The sequence below is a fragment of the Tubulanus polymorphus genome, chromosome 1, assembly GCF_964204645.1.
Source record: "Tubulanus polymorphus chromosome 1, tnTubPoly1.2, whole genome shotgun sequence".
NCBI lineage: Eukaryota > Metazoa > Nemertea > Palaeonemertea > Tubulaniformes > Tubulanidae > Tubulanus > Tubulanus polymorphus.
This window is the reverse complement of record NC_134025.1, coordinates 13,937,961-13,960,949: the sequence shown is the minus strand read 5'-3', so window position 1 is coordinate 13,960,949 and position 22,989 is coordinate 13,937,961. Positions and strand designations below refer to the sequence as shown.

General features: G+C 37.6%; 1 protein-coding gene across 2 annotated transcripts in view; it reads left to right on the top strand.

Moving 5' to 3' along the window:
- The window catches only part of LOC141915408 (ubiquinone biosynthesis monooxygenase COQ6, mitochondrial-like), a 143,425-nt gene that overhangs the window by 27,665 nt on the left and 92,771 nt on the right, over nucleotides 1-22,989 (top strand). For both annotated transcript variants that reach the window (XM_074806927.1, XM_074806925.1), the window contains exon 4: nucleotides 16,251-16,496. In XM_074806927.1, the coding sequence (XP_074663028.1) occupies nucleotides 16,251-16,496 (246 nt within the window). The remainder of the gene's footprint in view (nucleotides 1-16,250; nucleotides 16,497-22,989) is intronic.

Below are 22,989 nucleotides of genomic sequence, written 5' to 3'. Positions count from 1 at the left end.
GCCCCAGCGGGCTATTGAGTTCACTTTTCGTCCATCCATCCGTCCGTAGACGAAATCCAGTTATTTTGTAAGTTTTTAAGATGCTTCAATGTAATGTCTTGATATTTGCGTTGCTCAAGTAGCTACCCTAGACACAGCCCAAAAACTGGCCCTGTCAGAATCAGGATGGCCGACTGGCAGCCATTGTTTATCGCCAAAATCAGCACTTGTTACACATTTTTGAACTTTTTGAGGGAAATTTTGAAGACGCTTTGATCATTACCTTGATCTTTCTTATACATTTGAATCCACCAAGGGCCCATCAGCGTAAGAAGAATCGGGTCGATCGGACTCAAGATGGCCGTCCTATGACCTTTTTAGTGCCCAAAAATGTAAATTTTGGCCCGAATTCTGAGTCCTGTAACTGAGTCCTGAATTCTGAGTCCTGTAGCTTCCAACCGGTTTGCCATTTCTCATTTGTGATGGGTATTCTTTGGAATGGGATGTTTCATATATGAGACAGGTATTTTTCATCAGCCAATTATGATGCAATTGGCGGCCATCTTGGTGTCATCAGTACTCATTCGTAGGTGGGGAAAAGTTTTTCCACATTATTAGGCCAGCCGTAGGCTGAGCCTATTGCTATACAAATGGAGCAAATTTAAATGACATGGTTTCTAGAGTAAAGGCTTTTTTGACTGTGCACCTGAGCATATATATCGCAAAAATATCTGTTTTAAAAAGCCAATCAGAAAGCAAAGACTCTTCAATTTTGTTTTATTGAGCAAATTTCAGAAAATTCAGGAGTTTTAAGGATATTAGTTATTCTATATGGTCACCAGGAGGCGTTGGGTTGTAGAATAACTTTTTTCCTTATTAGATTAGTACCTAGGCATATTTTGTTGCCATGGTCAATTGCAAAGTTGTAGTTTATGACATGTTCTATGATTGTGGTGAGTTTCAAGGTCATTAGTTTTTGTATATGGTCACCAGGGGGCTTTGAATATTGAAATTGTTAAATTGTTGAGCATTGGAAACCACTCCCCAAGTGGGCATGGTGTCCCTGGACCCCTAGTTTTATGTGAATGCCTGTCCCATGTTTTTGGTTTACCTTTGTCAGCGCTATGAGGTTGGCATTGAGCCAATTCACGTAAAATCGCGGTACGTTTTTTTATGTGAGCATTTTTTTCATTGGTTCTCCGGTTAAACAACGTATAATCGATGCAATTGAAGACATGACGAACCTCCAACGATGACGTGGTCAACTTTGTTTAAATTCGACACATTGTGAAAAATATTTTTCTGAAAATATAAAATAGTTTCTAATGCCGCGCCTACCTGTACCCTACGAAATTTTGGACGTAGACCATAAACAAATGTTTATCTTTGGTCTTATTTGACTACAAAATAATTCTTTAAGAAAGATAAAATACAATATAAACTACTAGCTAGGTGCTGTTTTATTAGTCAACAAGCCAGTGTCTTGCAGTCAAGGGCACATCTGTTTGATTCATTTCAGTTTGGCTCCATGGCTATTTACAAAGCTCCTGCCCCTAGTTCACTATAAATGTATGTTGCAAAAGAGAGGTATTTGCATCTTTAGTATGCGAAATGGTGGCTTACCGTAACAGATTTTATTGTAACAGCAATTTCTGAATTTCGAACTCATCAATGTATTAGCTTCATGGTAAATGCAAGCAAGTCCCACTTGATACACATACCTTGGAATTGAGTTTGACAGAAACTGGTTTGGTCTGATTGAAGATGGCTCACTGGCAGCCACTCTTCACAAGGGAATTTTCAAAACACTTTAGGCTAACACTTTAATGAAATGTTATGGTTAGCTTGATCATGATTTAAAAAACCAATTTACAGGGTAGATAGGCAGCCGGCCGGATCAACTTATAAGATCAGCAGAAATGAGAAACGATGTAGAAATTTCTTTTAGCCTTAACCCATTCAGTACTGGCCATTTTAGAGTACAGACGATTTTAAGATGAAACCAGTGTCTCCAGTTAAGGTATTATAATCTACTAAACCGAAATAAACTAACTATAGGCCTACACCCAATTTGAGATGGGATATAGGGCTACACTTAAGAATAATGTTGGTTGTTTTAGATTGAGCCATTTTGAATTGGGAATTGCCAAGGAAAATTTCTGAAATCGAAGCCTGGAAAAAATAGTAATCCTCAAAAGAGAGCCAACATATTGAATTAGATATGCACTTGTTTTCAATGATATGACAACAAAAGAAATTTATTTGAACTATATATTTCACAGAAATATGGCGTGAAAACGTTTCTCATCCATAAATATGATAAATGGCAGGCCAAACTCTCGAAAATCGTTAAATTTTGCTACCGTGCACAGGGCCATAATATGTACAGCCAGAAGCAGTTTGTAAACATCCTGTGATATCAGTGCAGCCCAACTCTCTATATTCAGTTCAATTTCAGTTTATTTCATTGAAAGTATTTAGATAAATGTGGTGTGATCTGAACTGCTTCCTTATTCGCCTGATCCATTGTGTTGATAACTTCATTCAGTGATCCAGAATGTAGTAATATATATCTAGTAATCCACGATTGACTCATGATCTGCCATTATTGATATACACACGAGCTCATGACTATAGTCGGCCCATAGATCTGTCGAAGCTTAAGTCGCTCCAAATCTGACTGTCGAGCCTCACCCCGACTCTGACTTTCTATACAAAACTCCTCTCCCCTTAACTAAACCCCCATATATTTATACCCCTGGTTAAGTAGTCGTCTCAGACATGTCATGACAGGTATAGGAACTGTGATTACACTGTCCAAACAGTCATCAAAGATCACTCAACGACAAGCAGTGTTAATTATTAAGATACAACATAGTAATAATGCTACAAGCAAACGTGTCTCTATGTTGCCCCCACAATTGAATATACTCATTTAATAACATTCCCCCACCTTAAACAAAGTTTCATCCCCGAAACTTAAAACATAGATGAATATGAGATAATAACATAATTTAGAATAGTCACTGCATTGGAAGTAGGAATTAATTTACATTATACTTCATCAACACTTAAACCAGATAAGCCGCTTTTCGGAAAGCCGCTTTTCGCTAATGCGGCATTTATATCGTGCACCGTCTACACTGGTCGGTGACTCGAGACGACTATGGGCCACGACTATCGCTATCCCGCGATATGAATCCGTAGCAATAAAGAATCTGAATTTGATTTTGAATTGAATGTGGTTCCTAATAAAAAATGTGGACCCGCTTTCCGTCTGCGTCAAAATAAAACGAATAAAAACATGGAACTTTTCAAAAGATGTCTTCTACTTATACTCCAGATATTGAAAGTGAGGCGTAATTTGCTGCACTTTCAGCAAAATAACTTCATGAGGAGAGAGTTTCTAGCTGGAAAAATGCGTTGAAAACGTATGAAACATGCGTAGAAATATAGGGCAAAACAAGCAAGCCAATTCTTGCATTTCTTTTTTGGATTATTTACAACGTCTATGAGCCAATATGATCGAAGAAGAGGTCGAGTTTAGGCTTTTTTGAAAAAGCACAGACTTTTGGGACAACATTGTCTGCAACTGGCCTGACGAGAGATGGTTGGAAAATTTTCGGATGAAAAAAGCAACTTACGGTAGGCCTTTCTTAAATTGTTGAAACCATTAAAAAAAGGAAGTGGTTATTTAGCCGGATCCGGTGACCGACTTATAAAAGACATTTAGCCGGATCCATATATTATAATATAAATTAATAAAAGTAACAATAAAATCATTATATTGGGTTGAGGGTAAGGGTTTCGATAGGGTTAGTGTCAAGAGGGTGAGAAGAGGGTCTAGAGGGTTGGGTTAGGGTCCGTTTTACAACTAGGGTTAGGATTAGGGTAAGGTTAAGTACAAGCTCAAGCTAAAACATTTGGTTGGTTTTCAGTGAGCGCGGCGGTCTATTTGTGACGTTCTGCGCTAGTGATTTACTGCCCCAGGTTCGAGTCTCGCTCTATCTGCTCAATTTTCTCCACACTTCCTTCGAATTTCCTATGTCGTGCACCCCCTTGCGTATGCACGGAGTGAATCAGCGAATTAGAGACGATATTCGGCAAAGTATCGTTCATGGGTCGGTAAAAATGATCCGGTAAAATAACCACTTCCTTAAAAAAACATAATATTATAGGCAGGTGATATTTTGCCAATTCAGCATTATTTCCAGTGTTAATGCTATTTTGCCAATGGCTCGCTCTGATTGGCCAGTTTTATTAGATTATGATTTCAGTGGTATGTATTTGTTATTTAATGTGCTTTTTCCTTTTTTATTTTAGGTTCTTTATACGAGACTAGCCCCGTAAATCCAGGAGGAAGATACCAAACTGCGAAAAGCTATATCAGTTGAGAAACAAGTAGCAATAACATTGTGGAAGCTTGCCACCAACATTACGTACCGAACTTTAGGACACTTGTTTGGCGTAGGTCGCAGTACTGTTGGAAAAATATTTTTGGAAGTTACCAAAATTATTGATACAGTTCTTGTTCAAGAATATATTACTATGCGAGACGGTGATAGCTTAGCCGAGAATGTGCGACTCTTCGAATTCAAATGGGCTTTCCCCAAGCTTTTGCAGCTATTGATGGAACCCATATTTCCAATAATTGCACCAGAAAGAAATCCGAAAGATTATTTCAACCGAAAGGGTTGGCATAGTCTTAATGTGTAGGCTGTTGTTGATGCAAAGTATATGTTCATGGACTTGTGTGTCGGATGGCCTGGCAGCGTGCATGATGCTCGTGTATTGTCCAATTTTTCGTTTTTTAGCCCACTTGGGACTTTAGTCCCAGCGAGCTATTGCGTTCACTTTTCGCCGTCGTCCGTCCGTCCGTAGACGGAATCCAGTTATTTTGGGAAGTTTTGAAGATGCTTCAAGGTAACGTCTTGATATTTGGGTTATACATGTATCTACCCTAGACACATCTTCAGCCCAAAAACTGGCCCTGTCAGAATCAAGATGGCCGACTAGCAGCCATTGTTGTTCGCCAAAATCAGCGTTTTTTACACATTTTTGAACTTTTTGAGGGAAATTTTGAAGACGCTTTGATCAATTACCTTGATCTTTCGGATATATGTGAATCCCCCCAGGGCCCATCAACATAACAAAAATTGGGTCGGTCGGACTCAAGATGGCCGTCCTAAAACCTTTTTAGTGCCCAAAAATGTTAATTTTGGCCCGAATTCTGAGTCCTGTAGCTTCCTACTGGTTTGCCATTTCTCATTGCAATTTGTGATGGGTATTCTTTGGAAAGGGATGTTTTATACCTGAGGCAGGTATTTTTCATCAGCCAATTATGACGCAATTGGTGGCCATCTTTGTGTCACCAGTACTCATAAGTGGGAAAAAGTTTTTCCACATAATATTGATACCTAAGCGTATTTTGCTACCACAATCAATTAGAAAGTTGTAGCTCATAACGTGTTCTATGATTGTGGTGAGTTTCAAGGTAATTGGATTTCGTATATGGCCACCAGGGGGCGTTGAATAATACAGTATCTTAGTATTTCTATATTATATTCGTACCTATGCATATTTTGTAACCACAATCAATTGGAAAGCTGTAGCTCATGACATCATCTATGATTGTTGCGAGTTTTAAGGACATTAGTTTTTCTATATAATCACCAGGGGGCATTGAATAGTAGAATAACTTAGCATTTCCTTATTATATTGGTACCTAGGCATATTTTGTTACCATGATCAATTGCAAAGTTGTAGTTCATGACATGTTCTATGATTGTGGTGAGTTTCGAGGTCATTGGGTTTTGAATATGGTCACCAGGGGGCGTTAAATAGTAGAATGACTTAGTATTTCCATATTAAATTGGTAACGAGGCATATTTTGTTATCACAATCAATTACAAAATCGTAGCTGCTGACATGTTCTATGATTGTGGTGAGTTTCAAGGTCGTTGGTTTTTGTAAATGGTCACCAGGGGGCGTTGAATATTGAAATTGTTAGATTGTTGGGCATTTGAAACCACTTCCCAAGTGGGCATGGTGTCCCTGGACCCCTAGTTACCCGTGGCAATGGAACCCTTGTACCGAACAAGACCCGGAAAATAAATGGTGTCAATGTCCCATTAGTGGCATTGGAGGATCCCGCCTACCCTCTTTTGCCATGGCTAATGAAAACTTTCATGGACAATGGCCACATGACTGAATCACAAACAAAATTCAACTACCGTCTCAGCAGTGCCCGAATTATGGTCGAGAATGTTTTCGGACGCCTTAAAGGCCGATGGCGTATTCTGCTCAAAAGACTGGACAATATCTGTGAACAATATGGTGAACGTTTTAATGATCAGTGGTTATTTGACATCGAGGATAATAGTCAACAACAACCAAAAGACAATTTCAATGGGGCACAGCCTGTTGGAGAAGCCGAAGCCATTCACCATGCGTTCGAATTGTACTTCAGATAAATTCAGTTACTTTTTTCTCAATGTTTTTCTATCAAGTTCATGTTTAGTCGGTGTTATATACTACATGTGTATATACAAAATGCATAAATAGAATTGAAGACGTTTGATTAGTAAAATTCTGAAGTTTTCTGAAGAGGAATGACTATTTCTATCATGGTGGAAGAAAAAACAGATTCCTTGTTTTTTAGGAATGTTGAAGCCAGAGAAGACTCAAATTTAGATAAAATGTATTATATAATCCATTTATTCATGTTGGAACTATTACCTTAAATGCAAATTATTCAGTAACAAAACAACTGTAAACATAACAATAATCCGTTAAAAACGATTGATTCATTGTAATTTACTCGAATTAAAAGCAATCATAGTTATTGGGGTACCGAACCTATAAATGAACCTATGTCAATTAAACATTATACATGTGTTACAAGAAATAACATTACTCAAATCAACCCCATTTTCACTTAAAACATTATACATATAACAAGAAGTAACATTCTTATACACCATAAATCAACCTTTCTCACTTAACCATAACGACCATTTAAAAAGATATATGTAACGAGAAATTCAACATTTTTCTTCAGCTGATGGGCCCTTGGGCAATTCAAAAACATTCGAAAGATCAAGGTAATTGATCAATGCGTCTTCAAAATTTCCCTTAAAAAGTCAAAAATGTGTAAAAGTGCTGATTTTGGCGAACAACAATGGCTGCCAGTCGGCCATCTTGATTCTGACAGGGCCAGTTTTTGGGCTGTCAAGACATTACATTGAAGCATCGTCAAAACTTCCCAAAATAACTGGATTCTGTGTATGAACGGACGGACTACGGACGAAAAGTGAACGCAATAGCCCGCTGGGACTTAAGTCCCAAGTGGGCTAAAAACGAAAGCATTTTATACCCTATTATATATTATTCAACTAAACCTAAGACCAATGGGTCTTAGGTTTAGTGATACCCGTACCAATATAAATAGAAAAATTGTATAAAAATAACTTGATTTCGTCTAGTCCACGGACGGACTAAAAGTGAACACAAAGGCCCGTTGTGACCAAGAGTCTCAAGTTAGAAATTGTCAGATTCTACCAAATCCAGTGATGATTTCACCAAGGAAAAAATGTTTCTGTCCTGTGATGAGATACTAGGAATAGATGGAGGTGGAAGTCCTACACCTCTGGCTGGTGCGTAGGATGGCGCGATAACTCCAGAACGGTAATTTGTCTGCGATGCCAGATAGTTGGATTGAAATGGTTGCTGTGGTAAGTTAGTACTTGGTGCGAACCAATGACTGAACATTTGAAAAAGCTGACGTTCATGATCCATAGTTCTCTGGAGCCGCCTTTCCATTCTGTCATTCTGCTCTATGACGCTGCATGGTTTCGAGTTCTTCGCGTCGCAATTTGGCTTGTTCTTCATTGAATTTAGTTTCAGATCACATTTACTGATCCAAAAATTTGGTGACAAGTTCCTCTTGTTTCGTAGGTCGCTTTTTGGGATGCTCTAAAATTGAGAAAATACAAATTGATTTTAGTTCAATTGCCAAACTGTTGTGCATGCCTGATGGAGATGACACCTAGAATATTAGATATGCCTTATTTCTCATACTTCAAATTTTCATAAAAGTATGGTAAAGGAAATTCATATGGGTAGTCCTACCATTTTCCTTATCCACTTTGGAGGTGGAAATGCTTGGCCTCTTGTCACTTGGAGTGCCAACGGATAGAGCTGAAATTATATAAACAGTTTATCAATCCAAATGAACTTCGACAATATATTGATCAGACTATTATACTTAGCACTACGTTTCTTGGATGGTTGAGCGATGACAGTTTTTTTCACCAGAAAAATTAGCAGATTCTAAAAGAGGAATAATGAACAAAATTATTTTTTCAGCTCACAAAATCTCGGACAAAATCTTTCTAGGATACCCCTTCAATATAGAAATATTCCATAACATACTTGAACTAATAAATTGAAATCATTGGCCAGTTATAAATGTAAGCTCAGCAGAATGAGAACAGGGTATCAATTTTTCATCGTTACATTATTGAAGATGAAGCCACCTTACAATACAAGTTTAACACAATTATTAGCCTTGCAATATGAGGGGCTAAGTTGTCTCCATAGGCACGTTGCTAGGGACCCTGGGTCCCAAAACCAAAGTTAGTTTAAAACCAAAAAGATTCCACTGTGTTTTGAACAATTAGAATTCCAATAAATGATACACAAATTAGACTACAATTTAGTTTTAAAAATATCAAACTCAATAAATTTTGGCAAAAAATCTGAACAGTTGTGATGCAGGCCTACCCTAATATTAGCCCTAGAAAATACCTAAATCACCACTTTCATCTGCCTCACTTAGGTTGGAAAATTCTTGGAGTAAAAACATTGTTACTTTCATCCTCGCTCATTTCTATTCCTGGTCTGTTTTGATGATCTCTTAGGTCTACATAATTTATGCGACGGTCTCACGTTTTGCCCCACCAGCTTATCAGAATTGTTTGCATCGTTGTCCTCGCCCTCAGAACAAGAATCAGAATCACTGTTAATGCTTAACAGTGACTTCAAACAATGGGATTGTCCTTCAATTGATATATTAGGTTGATCCTCTACACTAACAGTTCTATTAGAAGCCGACAAGGTCTCCATTAAAAATGGAGGATCAATGTTTGCCCTATGACCCAAGACTTCATCCAGGGCATCGTAATATTCAGTGGTTTTAGCATCTCGCCCACTGCGTTTGTTGTTGTCTTTGCATTCCCTATATTGCTGTTTAAGAAGTTTAATTCAAGATGTAACCTGTTTACTAGTTCTCATAATTCCTATTTTGTCTAATTCCTCAGCAATTAATCGGTAAACGGTCGAGTCTTTTTTTGTACCGTCCAAATGTGGTTTAATATTGTGCTTTCGCCATATTGCCAACAAAGCTTTTGTTTCGCTATGAGTCCAAGTGCATGGGGGTTTTTTGGCTGGATCTTTCTGGTGAGTACTCGAACTCATTTTAGTTAAAGGAGTCATGAAGAGATTTTTAAGATATGGCTAAAAGTATTTTTTATCATCAATTGTAACCTATTTATTGATTTAGTGGTCAAGAAATTTAATTCTTGTTAAGTGTTAAAACGAGACTTTTGATCGGCCGCGCTGATTCCTTTCCAACCCGGAAGTGTGACGTCATTCTGAGAACCCAAACCAAAACAACATGGTGTAGTGTATAGAAACGGGTGATACTAACAGCGATTAAAAAGCAAAATAATGACTCAAATACATGAGATTCCAATCAAATGTCTGAAGTTTAGGAAGCGAACAGTTGTTATTAATAGACAGTCAAAATTATTCCATTTAATTTAGACCTGATGCCTCAGAACGAAGGAATTTGTGACTATAGTACAGCATATTTCTACGTCGTGGAGCAGCGAGCATTCATCGTCATTTTCAGTCTCTATTTGTTAAAACCACGCGGAGGGGATGACTGATAAAGACATTGCAGATATTTCTGTGGGCAGAGATATTTTTATCCAGTACTGGACCATAAAAGCGTCCTGAAACTGTAAACTTGTTCGTGAACCCCAGACGAGCCTGCGCCATCCGTGTAATAGTAATGTGTGCTGCATACATACAGTCAGTATGTTGTACATACTACAGCGATGTGAGTCACTGGGGAAAGCCAGTACTATATGCAGTGGAAAGCGCGTATCTCTTACTAGGTATTTAATTCTCAAAAATAGCATCACTTGGCAGAATAAAAGGCTCTCAGATAATAAAAACATAAGTTTTGTGTATCCAAGTTTATGTGTGCTGTAATATTTGCGAGAATCCTTCTCTAAAGTGTGAACCTAGAACCTTGCCTAGTGTTTTTGCTCTTACGGTCCATCATCTTAGGGCTAAATCTTTGGTTTTGGCCACTAAAATTTGTCGCTGCCTTTGTGGAATAACTTCATAGCTACACACAGCCAAGGCATTTCAAAAGACGGTAAAATAAGCGCGATATTCAACGAAAATGAGCATTGTACGCTTCTGAGTGTGCTGCAGGCTTTGTGTTCTCAGAATGATGTCATCAACATCACCGCGCAAACATGAGCGTCCCATTGCTAGGGCCGTTGCTGCGGGCTTTTCTCGAGGTTGGATAAAGATATTTATAGACTACTATAGATGCATACGGTGAATGTTCTATACAAAAAAAATTAGATTTAAACATTTTTTCAAAACCTCTTCATGACCCCTTTAAGCAGGAATAAACGATTAAAAGATTTGTAAGATAATAAGAACGATTACGAACAATGAAATTTCGTTGGTTCCGACAGATGGACGGACGGCCAACCGGATGTTGGTAAATCCAAATCCAAATTTACTTTATTTAGTAAAACCAGGGCGTTATCTCGCACCGACTTATTCTAATGCGACATCGCGTCTACACTATGCTTAATGCCCCATTATTGTAAAGCGGTTTATCTAAAGACGGTATCGTTAATGCGGTATTTTGTCTATAGTGTAGACGGATAATACGGCATTAGTCTGTTGTGTAGATGGGCCTATACATAAATTTCCACATTTATATAGAACTACCAAACAAATACAAATACAATAAACAGACATAGCAAAATGAAGCACGACCGATCAAAGTGCGAGAACAATAAATTCAATTCATCTAATAATATTTTCCAGTAAAAACGATTGTACAGAATAGCACCGGTAAGACAGTGTAGGACTACAGGAAGACGAGAATGGAATTTCAAAAGAATCTGGAAAACATTTAATAATGCCAGAAAGATTCTTATTAAATGAAGTTTGCATCCGAGGAAGGGGATTGGATTTTAATTGTTTGTATACATTGGAATCACCAAGAAGGGAGAACCTATGTACTCTTGCCCGTATTTCTCTATCAAAATGCTAACCACCCTATGGTCATCAAATATCAAGCCATCTTGAACTTATTCTTAAAGGGTTTTCATGAAACTTGGTTAAGGATTAGGGCTGGTAAGCAATGAACCCCTATCGAAAATGAATATCATCGGCCATCAGATATGGCCACCGAGGTTGCTATCTTGAATTTCTTGTTTGCACAATTCAGCCTGCAATATCCATGAAACTTGATTTGAGAGAAAAGACAGGTTTATCTATGTTCAACTTTAATTCTTACAAAGTGGGAAGAGTGTATTGAGTTTATCTGTGTTAGACTTACCAATAATTCTTACAGACGAAGCCAAAGATCAATTAAGTAATCTACATGACATGGTAGAGACATATATGGCATGGCCACATCCTAGTTACAGAGATACGTATGTTGCTGATATGCAGCCAATGGAATGATACGCCCCTGTGCATATTTTTAAGGTCACACAATTTTTTCATTGGCCACCAGGGGTTGCTGTATACATAAAAAAGACACAATTTCGGATTAACTAATCAATCAATATCTTTTAATCAATTGGAGATATGTAGCCTGTGGAATGATACATTCTACCTCCTTCAAAAAAAGTGATTCATTATCTATGACAATGGCTTCCAGGAGTAAAGTGTATTGCAGAGGGGTATTTTAGGCTGCAAGGTGTAAGTATAACACCGTTGAATTTGTATGGGGTGTTAGCCAGGAACTAGTCAGGTAGAACGATCTAAAATAATAACACACGTAATTCATATCTTAAACGTAAACGTAACTATACATGTTGCATCAGGGCAACAACGTTACAACTATAAATCGAATCTTCATATCATAATACTATTAAATCGTACATTTACATACTCTTTACAAATCCAGCATGTAACTTTAGGCCTTAAAGTTAGAAATTACAAAATATCGGACTAACCTAAAATAATAACACACGTATAAGGCACAAGATGATTTCTGGATGACGAACTGTTTTATTTTGCGACCAAGTCGAGAATGACCAGTAGGACCGAAACGGTTTATGTCCCCTGGTCACTCCAGACTTGGACCCATCCAGAAATCCCTTGTCCTGAATGGATACATGTCAAGTCCTAGCAAAAGTCGGGGGGTAGAAGGTCCACATAGAAACGCGCTACTTTAAAATTCCCGATGGAAGTGGCAGTCAGTTAGCCAACTGAGCAACAGATATCAAATTATTGTCAAAACAGTGAAAATCACTATCAATTCGATGCTCAGTCAAGCAAAGGCATGCTGTCTCTAGTTTATGACAAGAACAAACAAGAATATATTATGTTTAAATCATAAATGCGTAAAGATACATGAAAAAGATGATAATTTTGAAATTAATAATAATCGTAAAATAATAGTTGATATCTGGGACCAACTACGCTATATAAGTCGACTTGATTCTAATGTTGAATTCAGATGTAAATGTGCCTTACCCCTTACTGATAAATTCTTCAGCCTCTTCTACTTCCTCTTGTAAATTATATAGGGTGGTTAGCTTCTGCATGGATTCATCTATCATTGGTATCTTCAACAGCAGCCTTCGAACTGATTCTATGCTGGATTCTATTTAGTATAATATTCTCTCCAGCCTTAAAACTGATTCTATGCTGGATTCAATTTAGTATGATATTCTCTCTGTTGTGCCGGCATGCTGCAGATATATAGATATAGGGTACAAGCTGAGGCTCTACTCCAAGCATGCACTAACAGGACAGGGTTGTTTTCTTTTTACTTCACCACCAAGGTTTTCGTAACACAACCTTACCTCCATCAAACCAAAGCCACACTAAATAAATTCTGCATCGTTACAGCACCGCATGGTGAGAATAGTATAATATTCTCGCTATCCATTGTGCGGGCATGCCGTAGATATATAGATATGGGGTACAAGCCGGAGCTGCCGTTCTTATCACGCCCAACAACCTAATTCCCCAACCCCAAAGAAACTCCCAAATCCCAACTCTCATACCCCATACTCTCAAAACAAACCAAACCTAACTCTAAAAACCTACAAATACAGCAGTTGGCCTAACAGAATCATTAGGGATTTACCAGGCAATCCCTCTTGACTATCATCTTGGAATTTGATATAGAATTTAACGTTCTTTATCCTGATGTATCGATGTGTGGTGAAATCATGACATCATCGGGGATTTCAGCAGTCATCAGTGCGTAGTTGGCCATCAAACAGTTGAAACATAGTTGCCTCTCGTATACAGCTTTCCTCCGTTGGATCATTGACAGCATACATTAGTTATGTGTGTGATCTCCATAACAGAAGGGACAGTTGACTGCGTTAGTGTTTCTGGCTTGAATTACCCATGAGACTGTGGGCTGTTGCTGGTTTGACGATATTCCTGGCGATTATGGTTTGTGTGGTTGCTTTCACCCTTGTGTTCCAAATGTATTTCAAAAGACTTGATGAACTTTGTTGAGATCAAAATATGTTTTCCTTGGTCAGTGCCCATTTATTCTAAAAACATCCATTGTAATTTTCTCGAGTTTGTTGATCAGGAATGGTGCACAATCGTCGACATTGACTCCAAGATATCTCAGAGATCTAATGTTCGCATTGAAGAATCGTGAAAGTGCACCTTAACTGTATTGCGGCACTTGCAGTTTGAAAATCTTGTTCGCAAGTGCTCCGATGATTGTAGGATTTTGGCAGTATCTTTCGTTGAGATTATGCCCTTAATCAAGTTGAGGGAAATTCCTCTTAATTGTCCTACTATGTAGTTAAGCTTTGTAATGTCCAAAAAGTTACCCGCCAGAATATCGGTCTGAATGGTTTCTCAGAAACTAGTCCACTGAGGATATGTTCGGTCGAAATTTGGTAGTTTCAGTTCATCCTTTTTTCGTTGGCACGGGGTCTGTTGTGGCCTTTTCGTCTTGTTATTTTTGATGATTTTCTTTATGCGAAGAAGGATCATTCTTTCTTCTGTTCTTCTTGTTGGTTGCATTTTGGATATCCTCTGGTAGATCAGCGTGGTCTCACTTTTTGCATATTCGTGTTCGCGCTTCGCATCGATTTTGGTTGACAGTTCATCTCTTTTTTCGTATGGTTTTCTCAGTTCATCTAATTTGGCTTCTAGTGTTAAAAGTTACTCTAAATTGAGTTAAATTCGTAATCGTTCGCTGATTGTTTCAAATGTTTTGTCGAATGCTTCAGTTATTGCTTGCCTTTGATTCTTAAGTTGCTCTGCTGTGGGTGCCCTTGTTTGATGATTTGATCTGTTGCATTGTTGTTGATAAGTTTGACGTTTTAATCTTGGTCACAGCACCAATTTCGTTACCGAACTGGGCAGTGAGTGGAGACACGAAGAAAAGAGAACTGCTCAGTTCAATGTAAAGGTCTTGCGTCCAATATATTTTCCCATATGATACAAAATAAGATACAATAGGCATGTGCAGGCACAGAAAGATCAGAGGACGCCGCAGATATGATCCAGGGATAAAAAGGTTATGAGGTTATTGGAGAAAAGTTATGCTTTACCACAGGATGCCATAAAATGATAATGAGGAGAATGATTAGGTAACCTGGTGCATCATCCTTGACAAAATGATCAGATAGTGATGTGTATTTGACATTGAATTTGTGACAAGAACATATTCCTGACAACCATACTTTTTTTATCATTGTCCACTTTCTGTCAAATAATGAATTTTCATTATATCTGCTATTAACGCAACTTTCGTTGTTACGTTAAAGTTATGAGAACGAGTTTGCTACGAGAGCACGTCACCTTGAAAATAAGATTATAAGTCCAACTAAAGCATTGACAGCAATCATGTGTTTATTACAGATGCGAGATGTAAACTGAGCCAATATAATCAATATCATATAGACAAATTATTGATATCACATTTCGTTAAATATTGAGTATATAGTATTATGAAATATAGTATTGTGACATAATGGAATAAACATTCTTTACTTTAAGATTTATTCAGACAACAGAAGTTTTGAATTAGACGAGATCAGTATATTAAACTAGACTAGATATTAAAAACCTTATGTATAAGGTCTTAGGCCTATTTCAGATATAAAACACGTAACATAACTCTGGCTTACCTTGAAAATAAGATTATAAGTCCAACTAAAGCATTGACAGCAATCATGTGTTTATTACAGATGCGAGATGTAAACTGAGCAAAGATCTTGGTTAGCTAGGGTTTAAATACCCTACAAATTCGGACCCATCTCGCATTTGTAACGAACATCATGATTGGTCAATATACCTTGGAGACAGATAGCCAGAGCGAGAAACTAATTAAAAAATATGTCCAAACTTGTTGGCAGCGGCTGTGAGTACTACAATAGACAAATCCATAGGTGACAGACAAACTTCTCTGTTGACCACGACTCAAGTTTAGATACCAATTAACACATAGGCATAGAGCTTGTAAATAATTAATTGCTTAGACAGTGTCAGGTCATCTCTGTGTGTTAAATAATAGATAACAACCTGCTAAAAACCAGAAATACAATTACAAAGTCAAAAATTATAAAAATGAAGTTAGATATCATAAATACAAAATTATGACTGAAATACTATATATGAAATATCATATAAATCATGAAATATAAATATGAATATGAATTTGCTTCCGGAAATGAATAAAAAGCAAGTTGTATGATAATACTGCTATTATAATGATAATCATTTTTAACAATTGGGTACAGGATTGTCATTGACCACTACAATGTATGATTATGTATAAGCTGCTTCATTACCACACTGTAAAGATTCAAAGTGGTAGCAATGATTTCACTAGCACAGCAAATGCTGCCACTGCTGCCATGAAATTTATGCCTTGATACACATTTCCATGTATTAATTTGCTACTGGTTTATTAATTTCCAGGCAATCATTTTTGATCGAAATGAATTTTTTCTTAGGTATGGGACGCTTGCTCTGATGCCATGATTAACTTTGATCTTGGAAGTGGTGATGAGAACTTGGCTTATATAGTTGAAAATGATGTCATCATAGAAGGAATAAAACGGTCTTTTCCCAAGTCAGACAATATTAAGATTCAGTACAGTTCACAGGTGAAGGAATACAGTTTTCCCGAGTCAGATGCGAATGACCGGTGGGTGAAGATTCAATTGGATAATGGAGACATCCTCCAAACCCGATTATTGGTAAGTTTAGTGAAGCCTGAATGTTATGATTTGCTGGTGGAAAATATACAAAACAAATATTATCTGAATACAAGTGTGATAAAAAAAACACTGCTAGAGTGAGAGTGATTAAACACAAATGGACCATTTTCACACAAAGATCACCCCTGGTAGGGCGGGTTGACATTGTATTTTACTGAGCATGTCGTGCATTTTATCCTCATCAGCGCTCTACACACATCAAATTACATGTGATTTCTTTTAAACTTGATCCAAAATCTGCTTTCTCACTCTTCCGATACGGCCATTACATGGCGGACATCTTGAATTTCTTTTCAGTGCTCTACACACATCAAAAAACGTGCCATTTCTTCAAAACTTGGTATGAGTAATGTCCACGAGAGACCAAAAAAGGATGGAAACAGATTTATCTACCAAAATTTCCTTTTATTCAGGCATCAAGCAGAGCCAGTGTTATTTCCACATTAGTAACAACCAAAACAAACCAGGCGGAAGCAGAAGCTAATGCCACAAAATTACAGCTCCAGGACATCCTCCCTCTCCTTGATACTGGCATGTGGACAGTATCGAACAACTTTTATATCAAAGGGTTACATGTAAATAAATTTCTATGAATATGCATTTATATACCTTCTCTTATTTTAGACAACTAAAACACACTGTACCGGAAGTGAATTTTCTTATTACCTTCATGAAGTTTTCACGAAGGTAATCAGAAAATTCTTGTTACAAAACCAAACATTCTGCGCTGACTACAAATTATGATATAATTTTAGAAATGGCCATTGTTTTAACTTAAGATGTATATCATTATTGTAAGATTAGCGCAGCTAAACCTATTAGTATAAAACAGAGTGTTGAATTTGTGTTGACCGCTATCTCCTCTATCTCCTCCCAGTGTGAAATGATACAGGGGCTAAGGGCTGCAATAACCTTTTCAGTGCTGACTAATCAATACCCTATAGTGCTGGAGATGATTTGAAAATTTTGAAAAATTCTACCCTAGTGTGTTGAATAATGGGCGTACCACTATAGTGCGTCTACGCCACCGCGCGGTGTATCGTTAGTTACTAATATTTCACTATGTTTGACAGGTGCTGCTATCTTTCATTAGAGTTCATTAAACTAATCGGTGTAGACACATTGAATGGGTTAAGTTGGCTGTCATAATGGCAGCTAAGTGGCGACTTTTTTTGAAGGCTATTGATGAAGCCTAAATTGGGTAAATTGGCAATTTTATGCCGTTTTGGGGATTTTTAGTGATGAAGTGTGACGTCATCTTGATCAACTAATGTAAACAGAACATGAGCGGATTTGTTCAACACTTGCTGTCGAATTTACAAGTAGGCTTTTTGGTTTACCTTTGTCAGCGATATGATGTTGGCATGGAGCCAATTCATGTTAAATCACGGTACGTTTTTTTATGTGAGCATTTGTTTCATTGGTTCTCGGCTTAAACAACGTATAATCGATGCGATTGAAGACATGGCGAACCTCCGTCGATGACATGGTCAACTGAGTTAAAATTCTACGAAAAACTATTTTTGGCGGTAAAATTCTTATCTCTCGCACATAAAATTGCAATAACCTCGATTGGGGGGCGTCGTCTCTATGAGCGAATGGGATTGGCTGTTTTTGGGATATACGGGGAATTCCGGCGCTACTAAAATAATTATGGGAAAGCCATAAAATGGCGTACATTTCATGGACTAGGTGCCATTTACGTGGAATTTCAAATAGTCATTGCTGGTGAGGATATAATTATTTCACACATCCGCCATAGGTATTGTTTCATTTTAATACCCGGTGATTGTTTTGATTGACATTGAAGTGTAAGCGAACATTCACTTACACGAGGCCTCCACATGCGCGCGGAGTGCTACACGACACGCTACACGACACACTCACAAGCTCGTACAGTACACTTCTAAAGGTGATGCTGTAACGCGTGCACGTGTGACGTGAAAATAGGCTGAATAATCGTAGCAGAAGATGGGCGCTGTATTTTCTGTTTGAAAGAATTTGTAATAAATTGTAATTTCTTGTGACCTGAAAATATTAAGCAGCAAACTACAAGTATAGCTCGAGGTCTGAATATTGTAGTCGTAAATTCCAGGATTTAAAACGATCTAATAGTCGATTTCTTCTGTGCCGGTATTTTAACTTCGCGGCCAACAATGGAAGAGGTTTCCAAGACCCAGTATTCAGCCACCCTCTGATATGTGACATCATATGAATTTTAGGCCATCCCATATTAACCCTTTCGCTACGTGTGACGTTTTGGAAACGTCATATGAGTGACACGTGCTGTGCGTATGACGTTGTAGAAACGTCATGCACCTATTGATTTATAACTCGAACGCGTACACAGCACACAGTATGGAAACGCATGTAAGACAAGATAGTTAGCTTTCTAAACAACAGATGGCGAAAATGCGTCAGTAGTTGGTGCTGTCAGCCTGTTGAGCACATGGTAATTTGTGCGGGATTGAGATGGCTCCCCTCTTACGTACCTCTACCAGCGGAAAAGGATATCCCATATCAATTGAATTTCTTTCATCCACACCGTAGCATCAATCACCAAAGACTGAGATAGGCACTTTGGTGAAAAACTGAAAAAAAAAAATTTCTAACCCATCCTGACCCCCCCCCCCCAACACGCCCCCCCCTACAGAAAAGGCTGTTGGTATGATTTTTTACTGATTTTCACTAAATAACATCATAATCTTCGATAAAAACGCGAAAAATCGGGGTTAAAAACAATTTGAAAAAAATCGAATTTTTCGGAAAATACCTTACGTAGGGGGCGGTGCAAGCGTGTACGCAGCGAAAGGGTTAATGGTCTGTTTGCCATAACCCGACCGACCCGACTTCAAAGGTACCGAGTGAAAACTTTTTTTCTGGGATTCATTGAAATAAATTTTATTTTTGATAAAAACGGCCGACTGACCAACACACTGCCGACGTAGGAGCTACGTATGTTTGAATTCAAGTGTGCATCGTGTGAAAACATGCCTTGACATGTGGCCTAATTTAAGTTTTCCTGGAAACTGGCAGTGTTCCAATAAGCTGCCATTCATTCTCATATTGACTATATTAAAGCTGGTAATGTAAAAGCGTGCACATATTCAATGTACTGTTTCATTTTTAACACAGAGATGACGCTCTGGACGAAGTTATAATTTTAGAATAATTCTCGAAATCTAGCTATTAGACAAATTTCCCGTGCGCAACGTAGATGATTTCTGCGATATTGTTTCCATGTAAAAAAGGTGATAAATTTGTTTTTTTTGCCCAAAAATTTTGCAAAAAAATTCTACCTACCTACTGACTCATCCTGAAAAGTTGAGTCGTTGTAACGGCAAACAGACAATTAATTTGGGATGGCCTTATTTGAATATTTTTTTCATATTGTGAAACATATTTTTTTGAAAATATTAAATAGTTTCCCTGCTGCGCCTACCTGTACCCTACAAAATCTTGGACGTGGACCGTAACCAAATGTATATCTTTGGTCTTATTTGACTACAAAATAATTCTTTAAGATAAGAAAGATAAAATACAACATAAACTTGTGGAACTTTAAAGTCACGAATTAAAAAGATTTTTCAAGCAATGCCCTTATTCCAAACAACCTCTAGCTTTCAAGGTAAACCACACTTTGCCCATGGGCAATTTATTATATATCAAGGGTACAACATACAACATTCTTCAAAAAGAAAACTACTATAGAAGAAATAAAATTGACGAGGATTTTTCATTTTTCTTGTACTGTGCCGAAAATTCCATGTTGATGCGTGGCGTAGTTTGCGGTATTTACTGCAGAGCTGTGATGATAGCGCTCTCATTTAAGTAACGCGTGCCGCTCACCAAAATCAATGAAGCTGTTAATCTTAGAAAAAGGATATTCTCTTAACCCTTGCAATACCGCAGTGTGTCTCCCCTGCTGTACCGGGAATTTAGGGGTTTATAGGGATATATTTGAGGCTTCATTAAATAGTTACCAAAATATCTGACAGAAAAATTATATAGCATGTTGTTGATAACTTTTGGGCCTACAAAGTAAACATAAATAATTTGGATATAAGTGAACTTGAGGTCAAGGTCACATAATCCAAGATAGTCGCCATAAAAAATTCACTAAAAAATTTCAGATAAACTGCTCCGTCTCCTAGGAAAATGCACTGATCTATTCAATTTCAACTGAAATTGTATACTATGTATCCTTACTTTATGTAGTAAAAATTTCAAAGCAATAAAACAACTCAAAAGTTTTTTTTTTCCACTCATTTACCCACTTTTCTACCGATATGTCAGAAGGCCAGATGTAAGGGGTTTCATTGGGGTATAATTTCAGTCCTCAGAAAACTGTTACCTATGTGTTAGACACTGAAATATTATATATCATGGTGTTGATAACTTTTGGGTCTACAAATTAGACAAATAATTTGGATATATGTGATTTCATTTTCATCATCATCGAAATCATTGCCTGCACTATCAAATTCCAAGTCACCAGCATCACTGTCAGCATATTTACGAGCTGCTGAACAGTTTTATCCAGCCAAATTGTTTTTTCCTGGCTGGTGCCATCTTGGATTTTTTGCAGATGGCAGCACCGGCTGATACTGATAGATATGCCCTTCTGGAAGAAGGGTTAAGCGATACCTTATCATATATGGTACGGTATGGGAATGCTAGCTTCCCAATTTGTACCCTATGCCATGCGGTACTGGTATTGTAAGGGTTAATGTAAAAAGATTTGTTTGAAAATCTTTGAACTAAAATTAACTATGCTAACGCCGGGGTTATCTTGACGAAAAGAGCGCTTGTATGGATATGCAGATGAATTTTAAACCATTCTAATTCGCATTAAACACCATACAGGTCGACCAATATTGTGCAGTACATAGTTGAATTCGAACAATGCATTCGATGTAGCTTACTCGCTACGATCTTGCCTCTGCGTCTTATTTGTGCTACGGCTTCACGCTAAGGTTTATGATGAGACGGTTTCGTTGCAGGGTCGTTGGGATCCGCGCATATGGCATGGTTTAATTTGCATTGCTACTAGAATGATACTACGAGGGAACATAGACTATCGCTTCTGTCCCGCGAATATAATATTGCTTGCACGTGTATATTGTTCATGTTGAACTGGTCTACTGTAGGTTGAGAATAGATAGAGAATTCAAATGTCGCATTTGTTGCTAACCCAACCACACGCAAAAAATCTTTTTAGTTGTAAAATATTATAAACTTAGTAATCGGTTCATTCCTAAAACTGCCGAGTCTGTTATGATAATATTTCATAGATCATGGTTTAAAAAAGTAATGTACAGGGTAGATAGGTGGCTGTCCGAGTCAACTTTTAAGCTCGGCAAAGAGTGGAGAGACAATTTTTTAACCTTAGGTCTTGGCTTTTGAATCCTGAAAATCCTGACAGAGTTTGTATGGAACTTAGAATACTTTCCCATCTCCCGATACAGCTAGATTTGATTCCAGTTTCAGCAACAAAAATATGAAAATGTCATCCGAGATGCTTTTGATTTAACGAAGGCTTATAATTTATAATGATTATATGTATTTTATTTCAAAATCTATTAGGCCGACTTAAAAATGCGTTTCGTATTTACCTTCTCTTCCTTGTATAAACAACTGTTTGTCATTTAAAATCTAATTACCTTGTACTATTATAACATGCCTTTCCTTTTATGTTAAGTATGAGCTCATAAAGCACCTTACTAAACCAATGTTACTGGATATGAGTAACTCCTTCAATTCACTAACTTCTGCGCTGAATCTAACAGTGCCCATCTTTCAATTGTGATTGCTATTAGGTTTTTGTAAATGGCCATTAAGGCTTCATGTTTTGTCTGCAATTCACTGCAAATAGTTATGTAACTACGCAAATTTATATATTTATACTGATATTATCCAATAACGAGCTAATGTATCTGACAGAATATGATTCGTCCCTGCAACATGATAATAATGGTAATGGTTTACGATCGGTTTCGTTATCCAACTCTTTCTTGGTAAAAGAATAGGGAAACACAAATCATAAGATAGAAATTAAGCATATTTCAGTTGGCTGTCCAAACGCATAAGCCAACACGAACGCGTCTGGGTGGCCACCCAAGCAGCTTGCTTGATTTTGCCACCTCCTGTTACATATGAACTTGATTTGGCTTCCTTTTTTCGACTGAGTACTTCGGATGAAGATCTATGACTTTTTGTAGCCACATACTTTTATCACTTATCACTAAATAACCTGGTCCATTCCACCAGACCACACAGTCTTCTAACTTTGAAACGGCTGTCCCTCAAGATTCTAGATCTGCTGGATTACTGATCGATGATATGTAGCACCACTGGCTCGGTTCAGAATTAGACTGAGTATAACCTATACGGTTAGCAACAAATGGTTTGAATGTTCTACTATGAATGCAGACCCTACTGAGAACATCTATACTGTCTGTCCAAGACAAAC